A 21,514-nucleotide genomic window follows, 5' to 3' on the forward strand; every position below is an offset into this window, starting at 1 on the left:
GCCGGCCATTGCCGGCTATTGCTCGGAGGGCCTGTCATTCATCGGTCAGAACCAATAAGAAAAGCAAAACCGTCGCCCGCGGTCAGTGGTAGGGGCAGCGTTGGCCCGCTCCGCCCATTTCCGGTCGGTGTTCTAACTGGTAGCCTTCCCTGTCATTCGGCGCCCGCCTCTGCTCTCCTCACAACCAATGGTGACCTGAGGAGCTCGGTCCCCGCCCCGCAGCTCATTAGTTGCTTTTTTCTTTTTTTCTTTTTACTGGTCACGTTTCCTGTCCATCACGTAAAGAAACGAATAAGCTGTCAAAAGAACCGGGCCACCCGCCTCACTACATTCGCTTTTTATTGGCCAGTGTTTGCGTCACACTCTGTGAATAAGCCAATCGCACCAGTAAAGAGAACTTTTCTTCTTCCTTTTTAAGGGGCATGAACAATGAGATGAAATGTGTATTTTTCCACCTCGGTCGTTCTTTTGCCGCTAAACAATTATTGGTCCCTGCTCATATTCATTCATTCATTTTGTAGTAAAATGTATATACCGCTTGAGTGAAGAAAACCTCAAAAGCGGATAAAACAATAAAGCCAAGGGGGAAATGTTTTGCAGCCATACTTTAAAACATACAAAAATTAAAATACTAAAACAGATCGAAAGGTACCTCAGCTTTCTCTTACCTCTACAGAAATCGCAGGTCCCCAAATCTTTTTCACACCTTCCAGGGGGAAATGATTTTACCTGGCAGACATTATTCTACCTTTCTGGTGGCTGCAGCTGACGAGGGCATCTTGCGAGGAATTTGTGCATTTTCATTTGCAATACTTTTTTAAAAAACAGAAAACCAGAATTTCCCAGATTTTCTTTTCTTATTTTAAAAAGTATTCTTGTCAATTCAAAATATTCTGTGATTCAGAAAGTTTCCATTCAGCTATCAGCATTAAAGGCTGCAATATTGTAGAATAATTGTAGAGAATAATCAGATTCAGTGCAATTCTATTCTTATTTAAAGGTAAAGGGACCCCTGACCATTAGATCCAGTTGTGGCCGACTCTGGGGTTGCGCCGCTCATCTTGCTTTATTGGCCGAAGAAGCCGGCGTACAGCTTCCAGGTCATGTGGCCAGCATGACTAAGCTGCTTCTGGCGAACCAGAGCAGCGCACGGAAACGCCGTTTACCTTCCCACTGGAGCGGTACCTATTTATCTACTTGCACTTTGACGTGATTTCAAACTGCTAGGTTGGCAGGAGCAGGGACCAAGCAACAGGAACTCACCCTGTTGCAGGGATTCAAACCGCCAACCTTCTGATCGGCAAGCCCTAGGCTCTGTGGTTTAACCCACAGCGCCACCCGTGTACTCGGTAGTAAATTCCACTGCGTTGCTATTGCTACATATTTATTTGCCCCATGTTGGGCAAAGGATTCCTGCATTGCAGGGGGTTAGACCAGATGACGCCCCCCCCCAGGCTTCCTTCCCACTCTACAATTTTTGATTCTATGTATACCAGGCATATCCAACTCCCAAAAGACTGCAATCTACTCCCACTATAAAAAACTGGCAGTGATCTACCCAAAGTTGTTGAGCTTTTTGGGGGGGCAGAGATCAACCAGGATCACGCGGTCGACAGGGATCGACCAGGGACACCACGCGATTGACCAGTAGATCATGATCAACCGGTTGGACATGGCTGATATATACCCTAACACCTATTAAAAAACATGCAGATAATTACAATAAAAACAGTGTGGCAGCAGGGAGTAGGCCTTACTCCAATGTTAGTGTGCATAGGATTGTACTGTCCACTCAAGTGCTATAGGCACACTCACCAGGAAGTGAGTACTGCGATCAATACTTGATGGCAGCAGGGATGGGGGATAAGATCAAGAGTTCCAAATAAGTGCAGTGCTTCCACTCTTCATGAGCAGTCACAGGTTCAGGGCCAGGAAAGCATTCCCATCCAGTTGCACTTTAACCCATTTGTGTTCCTATACAACTTGCCCCTGACATAATTTGTTCTATTTTAGTACTGCAAATTTTTGTCACATAGTAAAAGTCAGTTTAAAACTGTACAATTCTTACTACAAGTTATCTCAAAAATGCTACTAAACAGTTTCGATTTCTTGCTGTTATTTTACATTTCTCCCCGATACAAAAACTTGTTCTTTAAAAAACGTTACATTACCTAATAGGTTGTCTTATCACTCTGCCTTCATGTAGTCACAAGAATCCAATTATCCACAACCTCTGAATTCTCACTTCAGTAATTTAATTTATTCTGTCTGCACCTGCTGTAGGCATACCAGCATTCTTAAAGGTAAAGGTAAAGGTACCCCTGCCCGTACGGGCCAGTCTTGACAGACTCTAGGGTTGTGCACTCATCTCACTCTATAGGCCGGGAGCCAGCGCTGTCCGCAGACACTTCCGAGTCACGTGGCCAGCGTGACAAGCTGCATCTGGCGAGCCAGCGCAGCACACGGAACGCCGTTTACCTTCCCGCTGGTAAGCGGTCCCTATTTATCTACTTGCACCCGGGGGTGCTTTCAAACTGCTAGGTTGGCAGGCGCTGGGACCGAACGACGGGAGCGCATATTTTACTGTTCTACAGATCTCTGTCGTTTCTCTAGACCAGTGGTTCCCAATTAGGGGTCCAGGGACAAATGCAATCACACTGGGGCTGCTTCTATCCCCAGGATAACAGGTCTTTTTGCTGCACAATATAGAGGAGAGGAGCAAGGTGTATGTACACTTTTTATCAACTGTGGTTGTAACAATGGTATTGAGATATATGGTCTGCTTCTTAGACATTTCCCCATTAAAAGTTGTGAGTTATCACCACCCTGGCCACCCACAAATATCCTACAGTGCCTTCATGAGACGCTACAATTGAACATTTTCAAAATAATGCACTACACAGCTGCACCACAGCACGGGGTGGAGGGTAGTGGGATAAAAATATTAAAAGTACTGTACTTCGTGGTACTTAACAATTGCATGGCAACACAACTATACATCTTTGCTTCTGCATTTACGCTTTTTGCAGCGGGTCATGCTATAAATGCTTGCCTTTTCCACTGCTTGCTGACGGCCACAAAATGGAGAATCAGGAATGAGACTGGTGGATCCAAGAAGCCACTTCTACTGGTGAAAGGTTACAGTAAAGGATAGCAAACTTGCAAAAATTTGGACGTTTTATGACCGTGATACTATAGTGAAGCTACAAAATAGTACAAGCAGTAGTACATAGCACAATAACAAAATGTGTATCATTATCACCTTTAAAAAAAAATACATGAAAAAACACAGAACAAACAGGTACAAAATATGGGGCTGGTGTGGTATGTGGAAAATGTGGAACATATGCATTCTAGTAATGGCTGCAACATCTCAAGTAGATTAATTCAGACTCCTCTTTACAGTATAACATATTATGAACTGAGAAAAGAATGGACCTGATACAGTGCGAGCAAAGTCCATTTCTTTGCAAGCATTTTGAAATTTAATGAGCAGATGAAAGGGTGCGGTTACTTGCTCTCTTGTAAAAACCCCATATAAATATAGTTTTGCTGTGTTCAGTTACTGATTTACTTGTGACTACCTGAGACAAAAGCATTTACATATATCATTTATCAGAATCAACCACAAAACCATTCCCAGTTTCTGTGACAATCTTTTGTAAGTATCATGAGGCATGTGTTTTTGTTTCTTTGATTGTTTGTTTCTAAAAGTTTGACATCCAATACATGGCAGCACAAAAAGCCTTCAAGCTGAGCATACATTTCTGGCAAATCAAGAAGTTTCCAATCTTTCTTTTATATTGCTCTGTGTTGACTCTTGGGCAGGGTGCTAAGTGGGCTGAATTCAACCAAGACATTGCGCAAGGAGGACAATTTCTGCTTGCATAATAGAAACTCCCCAGTCACCGGGCACTACCCACACCCACCAAATCTGCCACAAAGTGGGGGTGACCCCAGAGCTGATTTTGGGCGTGGTGCACAGGTGGGATAAATTCCCCTGCACTAGTGGAAGTTGTTACAGTTGCACAGTTATGTTGCTGGATACAGCTGAGTCATTATTCCCTTCTTATTTTCCATTATGTACACTTACCAAGCAGTCCTATATGCCAATTATAATGGGAGTGGAGATACATAGCTGCTATGCAGATGAACAGCTACCATATGTATTTCCCACTCGGCCAAGGTGGGTGGGAGAGAGAGAAGAGAAACACACGACACAGAAGTAGTAAAACAAACTGAAAAAACATACTGAAAACATACTGAAAAACAAACAAACAAAAAACACATAATAGTCACAGAGAAGGGGGGCGGGTGTCGGATTCTTAAAAGATCTCTGTTAATGTTCAAAGATGCCAGGGCCGTTCATAACAACAACAACAAAATGAGAAGACAAAATACATCATAAGACAACGAAACAAACCAATAACCTTACCCCCCGACACCATTCCAAGTTTTTTGAAACCAATGCTGTATTACCACAACATCTGCATAACATTTGACATACTTTTGTGCACTTTGCTAAAAATTTACCCTCTCCAAAACATTAGGTGAAATCAGTGTTATTTTGTTAAAGCAGCAATGAAATGGATAGCAGAGCAGTTCACTTGCGTGAAATGGATGTTTTGTTATTTGGGCTTAGCCAGCCTCTGTCTGATATTCAGTTTCATGGAAAAATCAGCCACCTGTCTCCCTTGTGTGGAATAAGGGATCTGTCACAGTAGTAAATTTTGTAATTGCCTACAACCCCACAGCAGCCATTTTGTGACTACTGTTGCCTGCATAGCAGCAATGTTGTGGTGTTGCCTACAATACTTTTTCAAGATTTCAGATGTTCCCACTGTTCAGAAAAGTTTGGGTGGGGCCCTATTCTACATGTCACTTTCACAAGGTCACTCAGATGGTTGGATTCATATAAATCAGGGGTAGTGACCTCAGGGCTGGTGAGTGGGGAATATGGCCCTTCATGCCTCTACTTGGCCCTCGGGACTCTTCCCAGGCACATCTCTCACCAATCCTGCTTTACACTCTTCTCAAGTGATTTCTCTCCTGTCTGAAATGTAACTCTGAGTGCCTCTTGCTTGCCTAGATGAAAAACTGTGCATACAGAAAATGATGATAATAATAAATTATTATTATTATTATTATTATTATTATTATTATTATTATTATTATTATGAGGGGCACACTCTTAGTCGGATGGCTTGTGTGCTCTATTTTCCAGTTCTCTCTTTGAAGTACAATCTTCTGTTTGAAGAGCTGTTCAGTTTAAGTTTGGTTTAAAGGTAAAGAAGCTTAAACAAGGAGAGCGGAGGCCTTGAAATTGCTCATCACCAGCAGCTAGATGGCAGACTGAGCAGGAATTTATGTTTGCCATACATCCTCTTTTTCCAGGACACATCTTCTTTTTCATGGGTACATAAAATGAGAGTTGTCATAGCGATCCATAGTTAAAAGTAAGGTAAAGGTAAAGGTACCCCCTGCCCGTACGGGCCAGTCTTGACAGACTCTAGGGTTGTGCGCCCATCTCACTCAAGAGGCCAGAGGCCAGCGGAGACACTTCCGGGTCACGTGGCCAGTGTGACATCGCTGCTCTGGCGAGCCAGAGCCGCACACGGAAACGCCGTTTACCTTCCCGCCAGTAAACGGTCCCTATTTATCTACTTGCACCCGGGGGTGCTTTCGAACTGCTAGGTTGGCAGGCGCTGGGACCGAGCAACGGGAGCGCACCCCGCTGCGGGGATTCAAACCGCCGACCTTTCGATCGGCAAGCCCTAGGCGCTGAGGCTTTTACCCACAGCGCCACCCGCGTCCGTAGTTAAAAGTAGAAGTTGGCAAATGTGTCCTCTTTCTTGCTGTTCAAAATATAAGTCAACTGTTCACATGTCCCTCCACTTTAGTGAGATGTAGGGTATTTCCATGTAAATTATAGTAACGCATCAATATGTGTAAATAAGGAAATTTTATGCAAATTGATTGATTGATTGATTGATTCTATTTCTGTGCCGCTTTTTGTGCAAATGAATCACAAATTGGCTTACAAATTTGCATCCTCTTTTGTCACCTTTGAAAGGGCTGGGGCCGTTGTGTTTTCATTGTAATTCTTTGTATGGTTTGTGTAGAAACACAGTCAGATGGGCGGGGTATAAATAATAAAATTATTACTACTATTATTGATTGTGCATATATTTTTAAACATTTAATATAACTAATTAATAAAACCAATTAACTAATATTTTAATAGATTATAGATATATTATACTGTATGTTTTAAGTGATTATTATAACGATAATAACACACACACACACACACACACATATATGTTTTTAGCGGTTCTTATTTTTGTTCCTCTTATTTATATGTTTATATACCACAAATCTTTGCCAATCTAAAGATATCAATCGGGCCTGTTCGTTGTTGTTTTTTGCTGCCACTGGCTCCTACAGACTCGCCTCCGCAGTTATCCACCTCTACTCTCTGCATTTTCGTATCTCTAGGGGCATTAATGCAGGCGCGGCCAATAACGTTCCGGCGTCAAGGGGCGGGCGCTGCGAAGAGTCCAATGAACAGCGTCGGGCCCCTCAGAAACCGAGAGCCTTTGTAATCTCTAAACGTCGGGGTACGTAGAAGGGTTACAAACCCATCCTTTAGCCCCGCCCCTCAAAACGCCGCGTCACATGACAGGCCGCGTTGGCGCGGGAAGAGGGCGGCTCGGTTGCCATGGCGGCGGCGCCGGCCTTGTCTCTGCGCGTGGTGGCGGAATGCGGGCGAAGCAAGGCCCGCGCGTGCGAGCTGCGGCTGCCGCACGGCTCCGTCAACTGCCCGGTCTTCATGCCAGTCGGTACTCAGGGAACCATGAAGGGCCTCACCGCTACGCAGCTGGACGCGCTCGGGTGCCGCCTGTGCTTGGGGAACACCTACCATCTGGGCATGCGCCCCGTGAGTAAGACGACCCCCCCCAACATCCCCCTCCCCAAACCTTGACTTGCCATTTACTGTATTTCTACTAGAGACGGTGGGGACGTTTCCTACTCTCAGTGGAATTCTCTCTCCCCCCCCCCATCCTATTTTCAGGGGGGAAGAAACCCAATATTCAGTTTAATTACAGTGATTGCTATATTTGGGGTTTTTAAATTTAAAAAATAGATACTTTTTATTATTTTTATTATTTATTATTTATTGAATTTATATACCTCCCTATACAGTGGCACCTCGGGTTACAGACGCTTCAGGTTTCAGACGTTTCAGGTTACAGACTCCGCTAACCCAGAAATAGTACCTCGGGTTAAGAACTTTGCTTCAGGATGAGAACAGAAATCGTGCTTCGGCATTGCGGCGGCAGCAGGAGGCCCCATTAGCTAAAGTGGTGCTTCAGGTCAAGAACAATTTCAGGTTAAGAACGGTCCTCCGGAACGAATTAAGTACTTAACCCGAGGTACCACTGTACCCAGAGGTCTCAGGGTGGCTCACAGAAAATATCACAATACATTATATAAAATAAAAATAAAAACAATAACCCAATAACACCCTCCCAAAAAAGAGCCACATTTTAAAATGGTATAGGTTGTCCATCAGGTCAACCAAAGGCCTGGTTAAAAAGAAACGTTTTTGCCTGGCGCCTAAAGGTGTATAATGAAAGCGTTAGATGAACTTCCCTGGGGAGAGCATTCCACAGGCAGGGAGCCACTGCAGAAAAGGCCCGTTCTTGTGTTGCCACCCTCTGGACCTCTTGAGAAGGAGGCATATGAAGGAGGGCCTCAGAAGATGATCTCAGGTTCTGGGTAGGTTCATATGGAAAGAGGCGGTCCTTCAGATACTGTGGTCCTGAGCCGTTTATTAGAATTAAGAGTTTCAAAACAAATATTTTGTAAGTGCAAAACACAAGGCCGTAACAGTTGCTGATAACAGAGAATCGTGGAATTGTAGAGTTGGAAGAGACCCCAAGGGTCCTCTATTTCAACCCCCTGCAACGCAGGAATCTTAGCTTAATCATACAAGACAGGTGCCAATCCAGTCTCTGCTTAAAAACCTCCAAAGAATGAAAGTCCACTACCCCCTGCAGGAGTCCGTTCCACTGTCAAGCAGCTCTTGACTGTCAGAAAGTTCTTTCTGATGTTCAGTCAGAATCTCCTTTCTTATAATTTGAAACCACTGGTTCGGGTTCTAGCCTCCAGAGCAGAAGAAAACAAGCTTGCTCTATCTTCCATAGGACAGCCCTTTAGGCGGTTGAAGGTGGTTTTCATAACTCCACTCGGTCTCCACTAAACATACTCCTTCAACCCATCCCCATAAGGCTTGGTTTCCACACCCTGTTTATCATCTTGGTTGCCCTCCTTTGCATACATTCCAGCTTGTCAATATTCTTCTTAAACTGTGGCACCCAGAACTGGACTCAGTACTCCAGATGTAGTCTGGCAAAGGCAGAATAGAAAGGTACTATTCCTTCCCTTGATCGTGACACTGTTGATGAAGCCTTACAATAGCATTAGCGTTTTTTTCTGCGGCATCACACTAATGACTCATGTTAAGCTTGTGTTCTACTAAGAGCCCTAGGTCCTTTCAGTACTGGCAAGCCAGGTGTCCCCCATCTTATATTTGTGCAGCAGCTGGTTCTTGTTGCCTAAGTATTGAACCTTACATTTGTCACTATTGAAATTCATTTTATTAGTTGCTATTCTATGCTGTTATATAAATGATTGGAATGTTTTAAGTTATAAGTAACAAAAGTTGAGGGTCAAATGAGGAGGAGGATTTTGGTTGTGTTTCTTTCTGGGCTGAGATGAATATTTAAAAAGTTATTTGTCCCAGAGATTTACAGCTGCCAGAGGGAAAAGTGGATGTTTTTAAATCTGCAAATGTTTTTGAGCCTGCAAATTCCCACCAGACTGAACAGAGAAGCCTGGAAGTTTTAAGTAGGTTGGCCGTTCCTAAAGCCTGAGAGGTGTTTTTTGTTTGGGAAGTTTTTGGCCTCAGAATCCAAACCAGCCTTGTACATGCCCAGCTTTGATTTGCAATGTTGATATAAACATGGGACTATATTGCAGGGTTGTTGTGAACCATTGAACTTCAGCTCCCCACAGCCTTGCAATAATGCATGAGCATTGGAAATCTGCCTAGGTTGGGTTGGTTTTTAAATGTTTAAATTAAAAAGCTTCACACAGAAGAATACTTGGATTAAAAAGAGCATGAATTTCTCTACTGCTGCCTTTTATATGGGGACAGACGTGCTGGTGTCTAGCCACAGCTTTATTGAAGTCTTTTATTTCTATGAGTAGTTATCATTTCTAAGCTATTCCAAATTCAAAAATGGTTTTTATCTGAACCAGTAAATCTGGTCAATAGAATCCAACAGGACTGTGAGATACCCTCTCATTTTTTCTTATTTCTTTGACACTCTCTGTTAATCAGCGGACACAATGCTTCGTTCAATACAGGAATAGCTCTGAGCATGTCTTTCTCTTAGTATTAAGTAATCAGAGCCCCAAAGGACAAACCTTTTGCGTAAGCTTGGCCACGGTACCGGTTTTTAAGAAATCTAGTACAGAGTACAGGCCTATACTGAGGGATGTTTGCTGAGGTGGTTCCTGCTCTCCTTGGAAGCCAGGCAAGTGAGATCCCAGGGTTGGAACAAGCCAAAGGATACCCTTTTCTCAGCTCTCTTTTCAGATACTCCTTTTTCACGCTCCAGCCAAAAGCAAAACGGAGAAGGTCTTGCAGAACAAATGAGAAGGAAGATAATTAATGTTTACATGGTATTTTAGGTTTTAAAAATACTTCACACACTTGGTCTTATTGTATTCCTTCGACAGCCCTGTTAGGTGAGATCTACACATTGCAGATGGGTAGCTACAAAGAGAGAAAGAAAAGCAGATGTGAGATTCCAACCAAGCACTTTCTGATTCATGGTGTAGTCTGATAGCCAATTTATTGCAGCATCTCTCCTGTATTTTGGTTTGTTCTCCCCTATGTGCCCTTTTGTTGGGAGCATCCTGCTCTGAATATTGCTGCAGGCACAGTGTCTGAATGTTAAGGGTCTGACCTTGTGCTGTTGCTGTTTTTAGCTTGGTCATATGCCAGATTATGAGAGGAAAGTTTCAATGCCTGGCATCAGTGGTGGGGGTCTTTGGCACTAGCTATGTTAGGCACTGATTATAACCTTTTATCCTTCTCTAGGGACCAGAGCTTATCCAAAAAGCCAATGGGCTCCATGGCTTTATGAACTGGTCACGAAACCTGCTCACGGTGAGTATTGAAGGGACTAATTAAAGCACTTGCCACTGGAAAACCAACCATCGGCTGTTGGCAAAAATAAGAAGCCGTGGCTAATGAGAGATGGCAGGAATCTAGGCATTGTGGCAGCTGGGGCACATGTCTTACAGAAACACTTCAAGCACTTGGGAGACTCGCTGCTCAGTTGAATGTTAGTTTAGAACACGCAAAGCAGATACACTTTCATTTTGAATATTTTCCATAGCTGGAGAGATTGAGAGAAAATGAATGTTCTTCACTTATTCATTCTTCTAGTAAGCAATATATGCCTGAGCTTCTTGTTGGGAGAAAGCAGTGACTCTTTTTCTGCCACAGATTCTCTGTGTGGTTTTGCACAAATTGTTTTGAACTGTTCACCTCACCAGGAATAGAAGTGAGTGTACCAGTTGCTGCCGGAGTGTTGAAAGGATGTGTTCAAACACAGAAGTTCAGAACACTAAATAACTATAGCTGAAGCACAAAGGGTTTTTTCTTTAATCCATCCCAGTTCTTCTCAGGCCTTTGTAGTCAAATGAACGCTTCGCTCTTCTGGCAATTATGGGAGCAGAGCACCAGAACAGAATAATTTTGCTTATTTCAGGTCTGTTCATAGTGTCACTGTTTTCCTGCAGGACAGCGGTGGGTTCCAGATGGTCTCTCTGGTGGAGCTGTCTAAGGTGACAGAGGAGGGAGTGTGCTTCCGTTCTCCTTATGATGGCAAGGAGATTCTGCTGACTCCAGAGAAATCCATTGAAATACAAAATGCTCTTGGTAACTATTCTGTCTTGCATAATGCCAACTGCTGAATTGACTGGTGCTTCATACCACGGACATTCTTCTCTTGCCACAGCTGTTTCCCTGCTTTGAAATTCCACATAGACATAGAACTTCAGAGGGAGGCAACCAGTCACTCTGGTGGTGACCCTTCTGTTTGAGTTAATGGTGAATCTTCACTGAAGGTCTCAAATGAGGCACCAATGAGATGAAAGCATTTTGTGACCTGAGTAACTTTGGGTAATAATCCACAATGGGCTATTAAAATTCAGCTAAAGAGCCCAGAAATCAGAAATCCATGTTGTAAATAATGAGATGATTCTGAGCGCCTTCTTTAGCTCCATCCTGGCATTTATTACTGGGTGGAGGTCAGAAAGTGGAGCAGGGATCTCAAAAAAACTATTATGGTTAACTTCATCCCAGTTCTATAGAACAGCACCATACCATATCAAGGGTTTTTAAAAATCCTGTTGGGAGAGAGAGAGGCAGGGAGGCTTTTCAGTTAGCAAAATGTAGAGCCGCTTGTACTGATTTTCAGAATTTTAACATCTACTTAAGACTTTTCTGAAATAGAAGATGAAAAAAGACCCTAAATTCCTGAATTATTTTTAAATTCATTGAAATTAAAAAAACCAATTTGTATACGATTGGCTTTCCTAAAAGAAAAGTACCTTAGTTTCTTTGAGTATTAAGAAGTGTTTGAGTTTACAGTATTACAAAATTTTCACTAATATCTTAGAGACGCCTGCCTCTGCTCAGTGTTAACTGAGATGAGCTTGCTTATTTTTAGTAAAAGTACAGTGGGACAGCCGGTTGGACAATTGGCTCTATGCTACTTCTGTGTTAAATATTTTAATTAGCCTTTAGGACAAAAATTGAGAGAATGTCTTGTTTTAAATTAATAAATTTGAAATCTGTGGTGTGGACTGATCTCATCTGCTTTTGCTGACATACGTTGCATTTTTCTTCCCTAGGCTCTGACATCATGATGCAGTTAGATGATGTGGTCAGCAGCACAGTTAGCGGCCCCCGGGTAGAAGAAGCCATGTTCAGGTTTGCTTTGTGTGTTGTGTCAATCTGCCTTTTGATCCCAACTCGGCTTCTCTGCGCCATTGACTTCTGTGGTTCTTACTCACACAGTCTTTTGCCCTGCCTTGCTTTTCTAGGCATGGAATCTTTGTTTACTACCAGTGAAGCATCTCAATTCTGTATGTTAAGCATGAGCAGATGAAATTATACAAATGTCATATGACTGTAAAAGCTCCTCTGATTTGTTTTAAACACAAACTTCATTCTGCGCAGGTAGAAGTCATCTGAGTTAATGCCAAATTTGTGCTAGGTTAAGCCCTGTATCCCTCCCTCACCCCAAAAAATCAACTACTGCACATATCCAAGGATAAGACTACAAGTCCGGATTGTGGGATTTCAAGTCAGCATGGCTCATTGCCTCTCTGCTGAGCTGCCAACTTGGAATACATGCTTGAGGGATAGTAAGAAACATTGAGCTTTGGTGCCTCCTCTGGAATGACTAATGCTGGAAGTTTGATGCACCTACATTTGCAACTCCCTGAGTAACATAATGTGTGACTGTGGAATGATGATAATAATAATAAATTTTTATTTATACCCCACCCTCCCCGACCAGAGCAAGGCTCAGGGCGGCTAACACCAGTAAAATTACAATAAAAACACAATGGGGGGGGGGAGAACCAATTTAAAACACGGGTTAAAATACAATTTAAAATGCGGCCTCATTTTAATAGTAGCCCATAGATCAAAACCATAAGGGTCGGGAAACATAAGGGTCAGACTGAGTCCAAACCGAAGGCCAGGCGGAACAGCTCTGTCTTGCAGGCCCTGCGGAAAGATGTCAATGACAAATGCTACCTTTTCTTAACTGACCAGGAGATCTGTCTATTGCAGGTCCATTCGCTGGCTGGACAGATGTATTGCTGCACATACCAAGCCTGGCCAGCAGAATTTATTTGCTATTATCCAGGGTGGACTGGATCCTTCTCTCCGATCTAAGTGTCTGGAAGGTAAATTCATTTTTTTTGTATGGGCTTTGTCCACAAGCAACTTCTGGTTCCAGTTTGAAGCTATTCATATTTGAGGGCAAGACCAAAGAGAGTTTTGCTGAAATTCATATCTGCAGGGAGCCTCATGAGGGCAGTCCCCTTCTGTTGATCTCAGTTTCCCAGCCCTGAAGTTTTTCAGTTTCTGGCCACTAGTCTACCAATTCAATTTGCAAAGCTTCAGTCACTGATTGCTAAAGTTGCAAACCAGAGTTGCAGACATTAATTGATCGGCTAATTAGGTAAAGTTTCACTCGCAGTGGTGAAAATTTTACCCAGAGAGATTGTAAATTCATGACGAAATTGCTCACATGCTTGTTTAGGCTATTTTGGTTCTGGTGTGGTGTTAACAATAAGAAATGGAAGAGGAAATATTAAATATGGCCTTTCCTCCTAAGAATGATCAGTTGCTTTGTTTATAAAAGCCTAAAAAGACACCAGGGGCATTGCAGAAGGGTTCTTACGTAGTATTCCTTATTCCTATTATAACTTACGTTATTCTAGGAGCCTCAGGCTAGGATAATTTTCTACAAATACAACGATTCCAAGAACCGCTTTTATACTTCCATCATGCATTTGGAAAAGGAAGAAGATAGTGTATTTGTGGCTTATTTCCCAAGCCGAGAATCTGCTATATATTTTGGAAAGTTGTTCGTCTGTTCACTGTACATTTGGGCACCTTCTCAGACATTGTAACTTGATTTTGCATCATGGTCTTGAGACCAAGGAAGAGGTTTTTGTCTATGTTTCGATATAATTGGAGACCATTTTGAATCAAGATGGTGAATTGAACTTTTAAAAATGGTACAGAATTCCTGAGCAGCACTGGGTTCGAGATTGCTAGTAAATAAATAATACTTCAAACATTCACATCAACAACTGTGGAGGGGGTGGTCTGTTGGCATTCTTGTCTTGAGTTTCCTTAGGATGATGCTTCCCTAGAAGTAGAAGTTCACAGTTCTTACAGCTATTTCCCTTTCCCCTCTCTCTGTCTCTCTGTTTCTCTCTTCTCCTCCCTATCGGCTAGAAATGACTAAACGAGACGTGCCGGGCTTTGCCATTGGGGGCCTGAGTGGTGGTGAGGCCAAAGATCACTTCTGGAGGATGGTAGATCTCAGTACGAATCATCTCCCCAGGAACAAGCCTCGCTATCTCATGGGAGTGGGGTAAGAGCAATTGCCACAATTCAGGCAAAGCATATTGGTGCCTGGGTCATAATTGTCCTTTAGACTCCAGGAGGAACATGTCAAAATGGATTGCTGCTGGTAATGTGACCAGCTAGAGGAAACGACCAATTAACATGCACCTGAATGATGCACAATTGCATTCATGGCTCCAAACCTGAAAGTGATCCGTAAACATCACTAAACACGTCACTAAAAGGTTGGAACGGGGGTGGGGGCTCTGCCAACACGCTGGGAACTGCAAAACGGTTGTTGCCTGTACTATATTCTCAAACCATTACAACCATCCCTCTTTCTCCTTCAACCAGAATGACTTGACCGTTTCAAGTCAGTCCCCTTGGCAGTTGTGCTCACCCTGACAATTTCTGGGCACAAGCTTACCACGAAAATGTTCTCATCTCTGCCATTAGAAGGCTGCGCATTCTTGATTGGGCCAGGCTGTGTCATAGACGGTGGATACACTTGCAGCATCTTCATCACCTGATGTGTGTCTTTCCATTTCTCATGAAGTTATGCTACTGACCTGGTGGTGTGTGTGGCTCTGGGCTGCGATATGTTTGACTGTGTCTTCCCTACGAGAACTGCAGTAAGTAGCTGTGTCGGCTGTGGGGGAAACTGGTAGTGGGCCCAGTGGCTAGGGGGTGGGGGAGGAGGAGGGCCACTTCACCACACGGTGGAAGAACATATAACCTGGGGTGGGAGCACTATTCAAAGCAGTGAAGTGTTTTGAAACCCCCACTAAACCTGGAAAGACTGATGAGTGCTTTTTGTGTTCCGCTGAATCTCCTGGCTGCTGACATCTTTGCACTTTCAACTTCCAGCGCTTTGGTTCAGCCTTGGTCCCCTGGGGCTCCCTGCAGTTGAAGAACAAGCAATATGCCAAGGATTTTCGGCCCATTGATGAGAACTGTGATTGTCCCACATGCCAGAGGTTGGTGAGCTTCAGGGATGGTGGTTGTTTTTTTAAAAAAACTCACAGATTTGCCCTTTGCAAAGACAGATTCCTTTGTTGGAAGGCAGACTATTTTTCATCTATTGCTGAGGGCCTGAGGTATAATTTTAAAGGTGGAGTCAGGGAAGCAGAGTCGTAGAAAAGATATCTGTGCTGCAGCTTTCTTGCTGAGTTTTGTCAGTGCAACTCTGAGCAGAGCAGTCATCCTCAGGCATTGGATTGACAGGGATGGGAGGAATGGGTGCGGGAATCACAATATATTGGCCCATGACCAGTTGTGTAAGTAAACCAGTACAGCCAGTATAAGATTATATCACTTGGGAAGACAGGCGAACTAATGCCAGTGTATTGGAAGAAGCAAAGATCACCAGCGTCAAAACAATGATTCTTCAACATCAACTTCATTGGACTGATCATGTTGTGTGGATGCCTGATTATTGTCTTCCAAAGCAACTACTCTATTCCAAACTTAACAATGGAAAGCTTAATGTTAGTGGTCAACAAAAGAGGTTTAAAGGCACATCAAGGCACATCTTTAAAAATGTAGTATAAACACAAACAACTGGGAAACATTGGCCTGTGATTGCTCCAATTCGAGAACAGCCTTTACCAAAGGTGTCATGGGCTTTGAAGACGTTCAAACTCAGGACAGAAGGGAGAAATGTGCTAAGAGGAAGGCATGCTTGGCAAACCCTCATGATCAACTCCCACCCAGAAACCTATATCCCCACTGTGGAAGGTTGTGTGGATCCAGAATTGACCTCCACGGACTCACTGTTAAAACCCTGTTTATGGAAGACAATCTTGCTCGGCTACGTGTGATCACCAAAGAATAAGAAGATACCTCCTCTGATACATTTTAAGAAGTTTGTGTCAGATCCCTTTCATAGCATATACCCAAGATAATAGCATGGATCAATGACCTCTGGGCACACCTTAATCACCTTTTAGTGCTTTCAAAGAAGAAAATATTTGAGTATGGTATCTTCGTCTACTTCAGTGTTACTTAACTATGGAAAGAAAGAGAAGCAGTAGTTTTATTCCATGCTCATTCCTGAACACTTCTTGTATCGTAGTCGGGGGATCAGATTAGATCCAGGGCAACTTAAGTTCAGATCCTCACTCAGCTCGGATACATTAATTGTGTTTCTTAGGCCACCCCACAGGGAGGATAAAATGGCCTGGAGAAAATTGGGTAGACCATTCCTGAAGGAGACTGAATAGATAATTGGGCATAATTTGTCTGTACCGTAGAATGCAGAGGCAGCCTAATTTCTATTAGTTGCTATGTTAGAATTATTGCAGAAGTCTCATATGAAGCTGATGAGCTAGATACACTTTCATGAGACAAGGAGGCTCTGATTGTTCTCAGGGAGGTGAAGGCTGTCAGGGGAAGTGTGAACTGCTCCCTTGCCTCTTTCAAAAGATCTTAACAAGGCTGAGCTAACATTCTCCAGGAGGTTTCTCACATCAAGGCCCTTGCCCGTGAACTTCATGCTACACATATTTGTCTGTCTTTAAAGTACCGTAGGCCTTTTATTGTTCTCTACCTGAGTGTTTCTTTGATTTCTCCCTGGCCTACTCCAATATTTACATGCCCCCACTTCTGATGAACTGCTGAATCCAGAAGTACTGCTCAACAATCTCCTTTGTAGACATCAAGGCTTTTATAGAACAAGGGATTGTGGGACCTAGGAAAACTATCTCCCTAGCACAACAATGCTGGCAGCTATTTCCAAAAGATTGGTGTTCAGAGAGAAATTCCCAGTGCTGCTTTTGTTGTCCTGTGGCAAAGTGGGTAGCTGTTAGCTTTTACTTTGGTAGGAAAGATTTGGTGATTTCCTCTTATTCTTCCTAGCATTGGTGTGTAGATTACCTTTCTTAGGCCTTGGCTCACAAGAGCATTCTCTTGTTCCTTATTTTGTCTCTTGACAGGTACAGCCGAGCGTTCTTGAATGCTCTCTTCCGGAGTGACACAGCTGCCATGCACCATGTTACTGTGCATAATATTGCATACCAGGTTGGTCCATCTTGTGCACCTTTTGTAGCCTCAAGGCTTTCTTCTATTAGGTAGTAAAGCCTGGCACCATTTGTAGGTGGTGGGAAAGATTCTCTAAGACGCTGGGAAAACTAGGCTGTTCAGTAGCTCTTCAGTCTTCAGTCTCGTGAGTTTACAATGTCATCTTTGTTGTATGTTTTCCCCTGTTGATTGCGGTTGGGCCTTCCATGGGACTAGTTGTGCCGACGTTTACATGCATGGTGTTTGAAGCGCATCTGCTAAAGAGATGGCGGCTCTGTCTTTCCCCCTCTTTTCAGCTCAACCTGATGCATTCAATCCGGGAGAGTATCATTGAACAGAGGTTCCCACAGTTTGTTCAGGACTTCATGAAGACCATGTATGGCAACATCAGCAGCTACCCACAGTGGGCCATAGATGCCCTGACCTCTGTTGGAATTATCCTGGAGTGAGAGGGATTCAGTTGTGCTGCCAGCGTCACCGAGCAAGCAAAATCCAACTTGGAGCCCAGCACCTGTGAACCAGCATGTGTCTCCTGGATCCGGGTCTCTCAGTGATTGGTTGCCTTACTTGCATAGCTGTGCCAGTTTTCTTTCCAGAACGGTACTCTAGGTATTTGCAGCACCGAATACCTCTTTCTATTCAATGAGTGCTTGGGAAGAATCAGAGGAGCTGACGTTTTTTATTGCAATGGTCATTCTTGTCTTCATGGTTAAACTGGAGCTACCTTGAAAGTTTCTTATTTTTATATTTTTAGTATGTGAAAAATCCTATTTTTTATTTGCATTTTTACATGATTTCTCTGAACCGAGAAAATATGTTTGTGGAGCTGGCAGATTGAGCAGAGCTGTCCACATTATGCAGATTCTTGGAGGAGCAATTCCTATTCTGTGCCCAAATAAAAGTCTACAACTGAAAACTGTGTGCATCCTTAAAGTTTTTATTCTCTGTTTGTAGGTGCTTGTTTGTTTGTTTGACAATGAACAGTACAGAATCAGAGGAAAGGATACGTGGGGCAAAAGAGGAGGAGCATAATTAAGTCAGTATGGTGTAGTGGTTTGAAAGTCAGTCTGGGCCTGGGATACCAGGGTTTATATCCTCACTCAGCCATGAAGATCACTGGGTGAGCTTGGGCCAGTCACAATCAAGTCATCGGGGCTGGGATTTCTCATTAGTTCCTCAGATCCAGGTATTATCTCCTCTTCCTAGACTGATGGAGCTGGAACTTGGCAAGGTTGACTAGCCTTGCTTGTGCAGGCACTTCTGAAAGTCCAAGTGTGGCGGTATTAATACCTTGCCCCCAGTGTTTCAAATTTTAATCACAGGTGATTTAGGCCATGCTATTATTTAAAACTGCTTTACCTGGAGACATTCTCTGCCATCAGCTGTGCTTTGGGGCCTTAATTGTGTCAGAAGCTTGATCATTCTTTGTTTCCTCCACGTTTTTGTACAACCCCAAAATCTGGGTCTCCCTGTTTTGAAAATTGAAGGCAGCTGGATGATTGTGTTAATTCAACTCAATTTTCTTGTTGTTGTGACCATCGTGGCCATTTCGACCATAACTAAAAAAGAAATATACATACCACCCATACTATACAGAAAGTGCATAGATACACCTTTAAAAGACAGTGTTAACCAATTTATACATATACCATAATTTTCCATGTATAAGACAACCTTTTTTCTGAACTTTCGTGATAAATTCAGGGTCGTCTTATACACGGGTTAATATGCTAAGTAAGGGGTGCCGGTGCTGCGGTGGAAGCAGGGAAATGTCGGAGAGGAGGCTGCTTACTCTTCCCGGCTTAGGAAGAATATTTGGTGAGTGCCAGTATGTGGTGTATTATGGCACCCGTTCCGTCAGCCACAGGGGGGGATCCTCAAAAAGCTGCTCAACAGCTCAGCGAACTTACAAAAGAAGCTCAACAACTATTGAGGACTCCCAAAAATAGGGGTCTTCTTATAGATGGGCTCTTGTTATACACAGAAAAATACGGTATATCTTAAAATACAAACGTCAGTTACTTTATTTCATTGCCGACCATCTCTTTACAGTCCACCATATTATCTTTAATGAACATTCTTCTCAGTTTGGGGGCAGCCACCGCAAATCTTGCTATGTTATTTGCCACAAATATATCAAAGTCAAACAGCAGGGTGACTTATGTTCAAATGAGACATTAACAATCAGGTTATCCCCCATTTAATTGTAATGATTAACATCTTGTCTATACAAGGAGGTTGATGCAGTCCCATGCCAGCCTGTGTAGTGAAACAGCCTGCACTGGGCAGTATATTTTTGGGGTGCTCTTCTAGGATAGCAAATAGCTAATTATTGTCAAGGGGCTAGTATTGGCTTATCACAGGGGTGGGAAGTGAAACACTATTTGCATTTCCTGCTTAGCCACCAAATACTCCTGGGTCATCCAGCCAAGCCACCTTTTGGAGCAGCTCTGTTGCTTGGCTTGTGGCTCAGCTTATAAGTGAGTGGGGAGATGATCCCAGGGGAAGTGATGGAGTTTTTTTTTTTTTTGAAATAATTTTTATTAGTTTACAACAAAAACAAAAACACATACTAATTTAACATCCAATTTTTCACATATTGTTTCTTTTCTGGACTTCCTTCAGCTTTTCCGTAAATCATTCATAGTCATTATTTAAGTCACGCATTCCTTAGGTTTGTATTGTCATTGTTTATACCCTTCTTTTCTATTTCCTTTAAACAATACTTCTCAATTTTTCACAGTGCTTCTTTAAATCCCTCTAGCATTATCAGTCCCTCACTTATACTTTCCAGATATTCCACAAATTTCCCCCAGTCCTCGATGAACTTTTGGTCTCTTAAATATCTAATCTTCCCAGTCAATTTATCCAACTCAGCATAGTCTAACAGCTTCATTCTCTATTCTTCCACCGTCGGTATTTCCAGTTGTCTCCATTTCTGGGCCAGTAACACTCTTGCAGCTGTCACTGCATATTGGAAAAATTTACAATCCTTTCTCTTTATCTCATTTCCTAATATTCCTAACAGAAAGGCCTCTGGTTTCTTTATAAATGTATATTTTAGAATCTTCTTCAATTCGTTATATATCCTTTCCCAGAAGCCTTTCACTTTCTTACAGGGAAGTGACGGAGTTTATCCTTGGGAGTGCTGCTGGGCATTTGATTCTGGACCCTAAACGTTAGATGAATGGGAATGTCCAAATTGCAATGGAGATGATTCCATGGTCACTGACCTTGGCTGACGCTTTCCTTTGCGTGCCAGCAGAGGTCAGTAGATGCTGAATTGTGTGTTCACTGAAGCCGAGGGTGGCTATGACATGGTCTGCAACAAATTCTAGATAGGAGGTATCTTATGGGTTAGTAGTAGTAACTTTGGTCTGCAGGGTCCATAACAAAAGGATATAATCTGAAGCTAGTTTTTTTTTTAGAAAAGAATTGGGTTATTTATAACAGAATGGGGAGATGTGAAAGGAAACCAAGCTTGGGTAATTATAATCCTATAAAACATTTAATAGTAACTTTATTTCAACATAAAAGAGTCTTCTTGTGCAACCTTAAAAACCAAAACAACAAGAAACCTACAATTAATAAAAGAAGATGGTATAAAGCCCAGAAAACAGGCAGACCAGCAAATTCCCCACTAACTCCGGTGGTGATGATAGAAGACATCCCAGTAAATTTTAAAAAGGAAATTGAAAAAGAAGAAAATACTTACAGGATTGGGCGGAGATATTGAGAAGCCAAGAACAAATAAGGGAAGCTCTAACAGGAAGTGAAATAACTTGGTTTAACTGTACAGTGGTACCTCAGGTTACATACGCTTCAGGTTACATACACTTCAGGTTACACACTCCGCTAACCCGGAAATAGTGCTTCAGGTTAAGAACTTTGCTTCAGGATAAGAACAGAAATCGGGCTCCAGCGGCACGGTGACAGCAGGAGGCCCCATAAGCTAAAATGGTGCTTCAGGTTAAGAACAGTATCAGGTTAAGAACGGACCTCCGGAACAAATTACCGTATTTTTCGCCCCATAGGACACACCTAGTTTTTTTGGGGGGAAATAAAGGGAAAAAAATTATTTCCCCCCCCCCAGGTGCGGGGCTGGTGCGGGGGAAGCCAGGCGTGTGACGCTTGCAGATAGCTTCCAGAAGCCTGGAGAGCGAGAGGGGTCGGTGCGCACCGACGCCTCTCGCTCTCCAGGCTTCAGTGAAAGCCTGTATTTGCCCCATAGGACGCACACACATTTCCCCTTCATTTTTG

At 43.0% G+C, this 21,514-nt stretch overlaps 1 protein-coding gene and 1 long non-coding RNA gene across 3 annotated transcripts; both read left to right on the forward strand.

Annotated features, from left to right (window-relative positions):
• The first annotated feature begins 55 nt into the window (after positions 1 to 55).
• On the forward strand, positions 56 to 970 carry LOC128404787 (uncharacterized). The gene is made up of 2 exons (XR_008328175.1): positions 56 to 517; positions 649 to 970. It is a non-coding gene; the product is annotated as an uncharacterized LOC128404787 (long non-coding RNA).
• Positions 971 to 6,664: 5,694 nt separating this feature from the next.
• On the forward strand, positions 6,665 to 18,170 carry QTRT1 (queuine tRNA-ribosyltransferase catalytic subunit 1). 2 transcript variants are annotated; one of them, XM_053370788.1, is made up of 10 exons: positions 6,667 to 6,940; positions 10,175 to 10,243; positions 10,882 to 11,020; positions 11,998 to 12,076; positions 12,947 to 13,062; positions 14,126 to 14,264; positions 14,793 to 14,868; positions 15,104 to 15,213; positions 17,170 to 17,254; positions 17,551 to 18,170. In XM_053370788.1, exons 1-10 carry the CDS (start codon positions 6,722 to 6,724, stop codon positions 17,701 to 17,703), a joined length of 1,185 nt encoding a protein of 394 aa, XP_053226763.1. In that variant the 5' UTR covers positions 6,667 to 6,721; the 3' UTR covers positions 17,704 to 18,170. The 2 variants fall into 2 exon arrangements, with proteins under 2 accessions (XP_053226764.1, XP_053226763.1); XM_053370789.1 differs by lacking the exons at positions 14,793 to 14,868; positions 15,104 to 15,213 and having other exon boundaries at positions 6,665 to 6,940.
• Positions 18,171 to 21,514: the final 3,344 nt, after the last annotated feature.

The sequence above is a fragment of the Podarcis raffonei genome, chromosome 17 (genome assembly GCF_027172205.1).
Source record: "Podarcis raffonei isolate rPodRaf1 chromosome 17, rPodRaf1.pri, whole genome shotgun sequence".
Taxonomy (NCBI): Eukaryota; Metazoa; Chordata; class Lepidosauria; order Squamata; family Lacertidae; genus Podarcis; species Podarcis raffonei.

Coding starts and splice junctions, on each gene's coding strand:
- QTRT1 (XM_053370788.1), top strand. CDS start 6,722: ATGGCGGCGGCGCCGGCCTTGTCTCTGCGCGTGGTGGCGGAATGCGGG. Junction 6,941..10,174: donor ACCATCTGGGCATGCGCCCC/GTGAGTAAGACG, acceptor ATCCTTCTCTAG/GGACCAGAGCTTATCCAAAA. Junction 14,869..15,103: donor TCTTCCCTACGAGAACTGCA/GTAAGTAGCTGT, acceptor TTCAACTTCCAG/CGCTTTGGTTCAGCCTTGGT.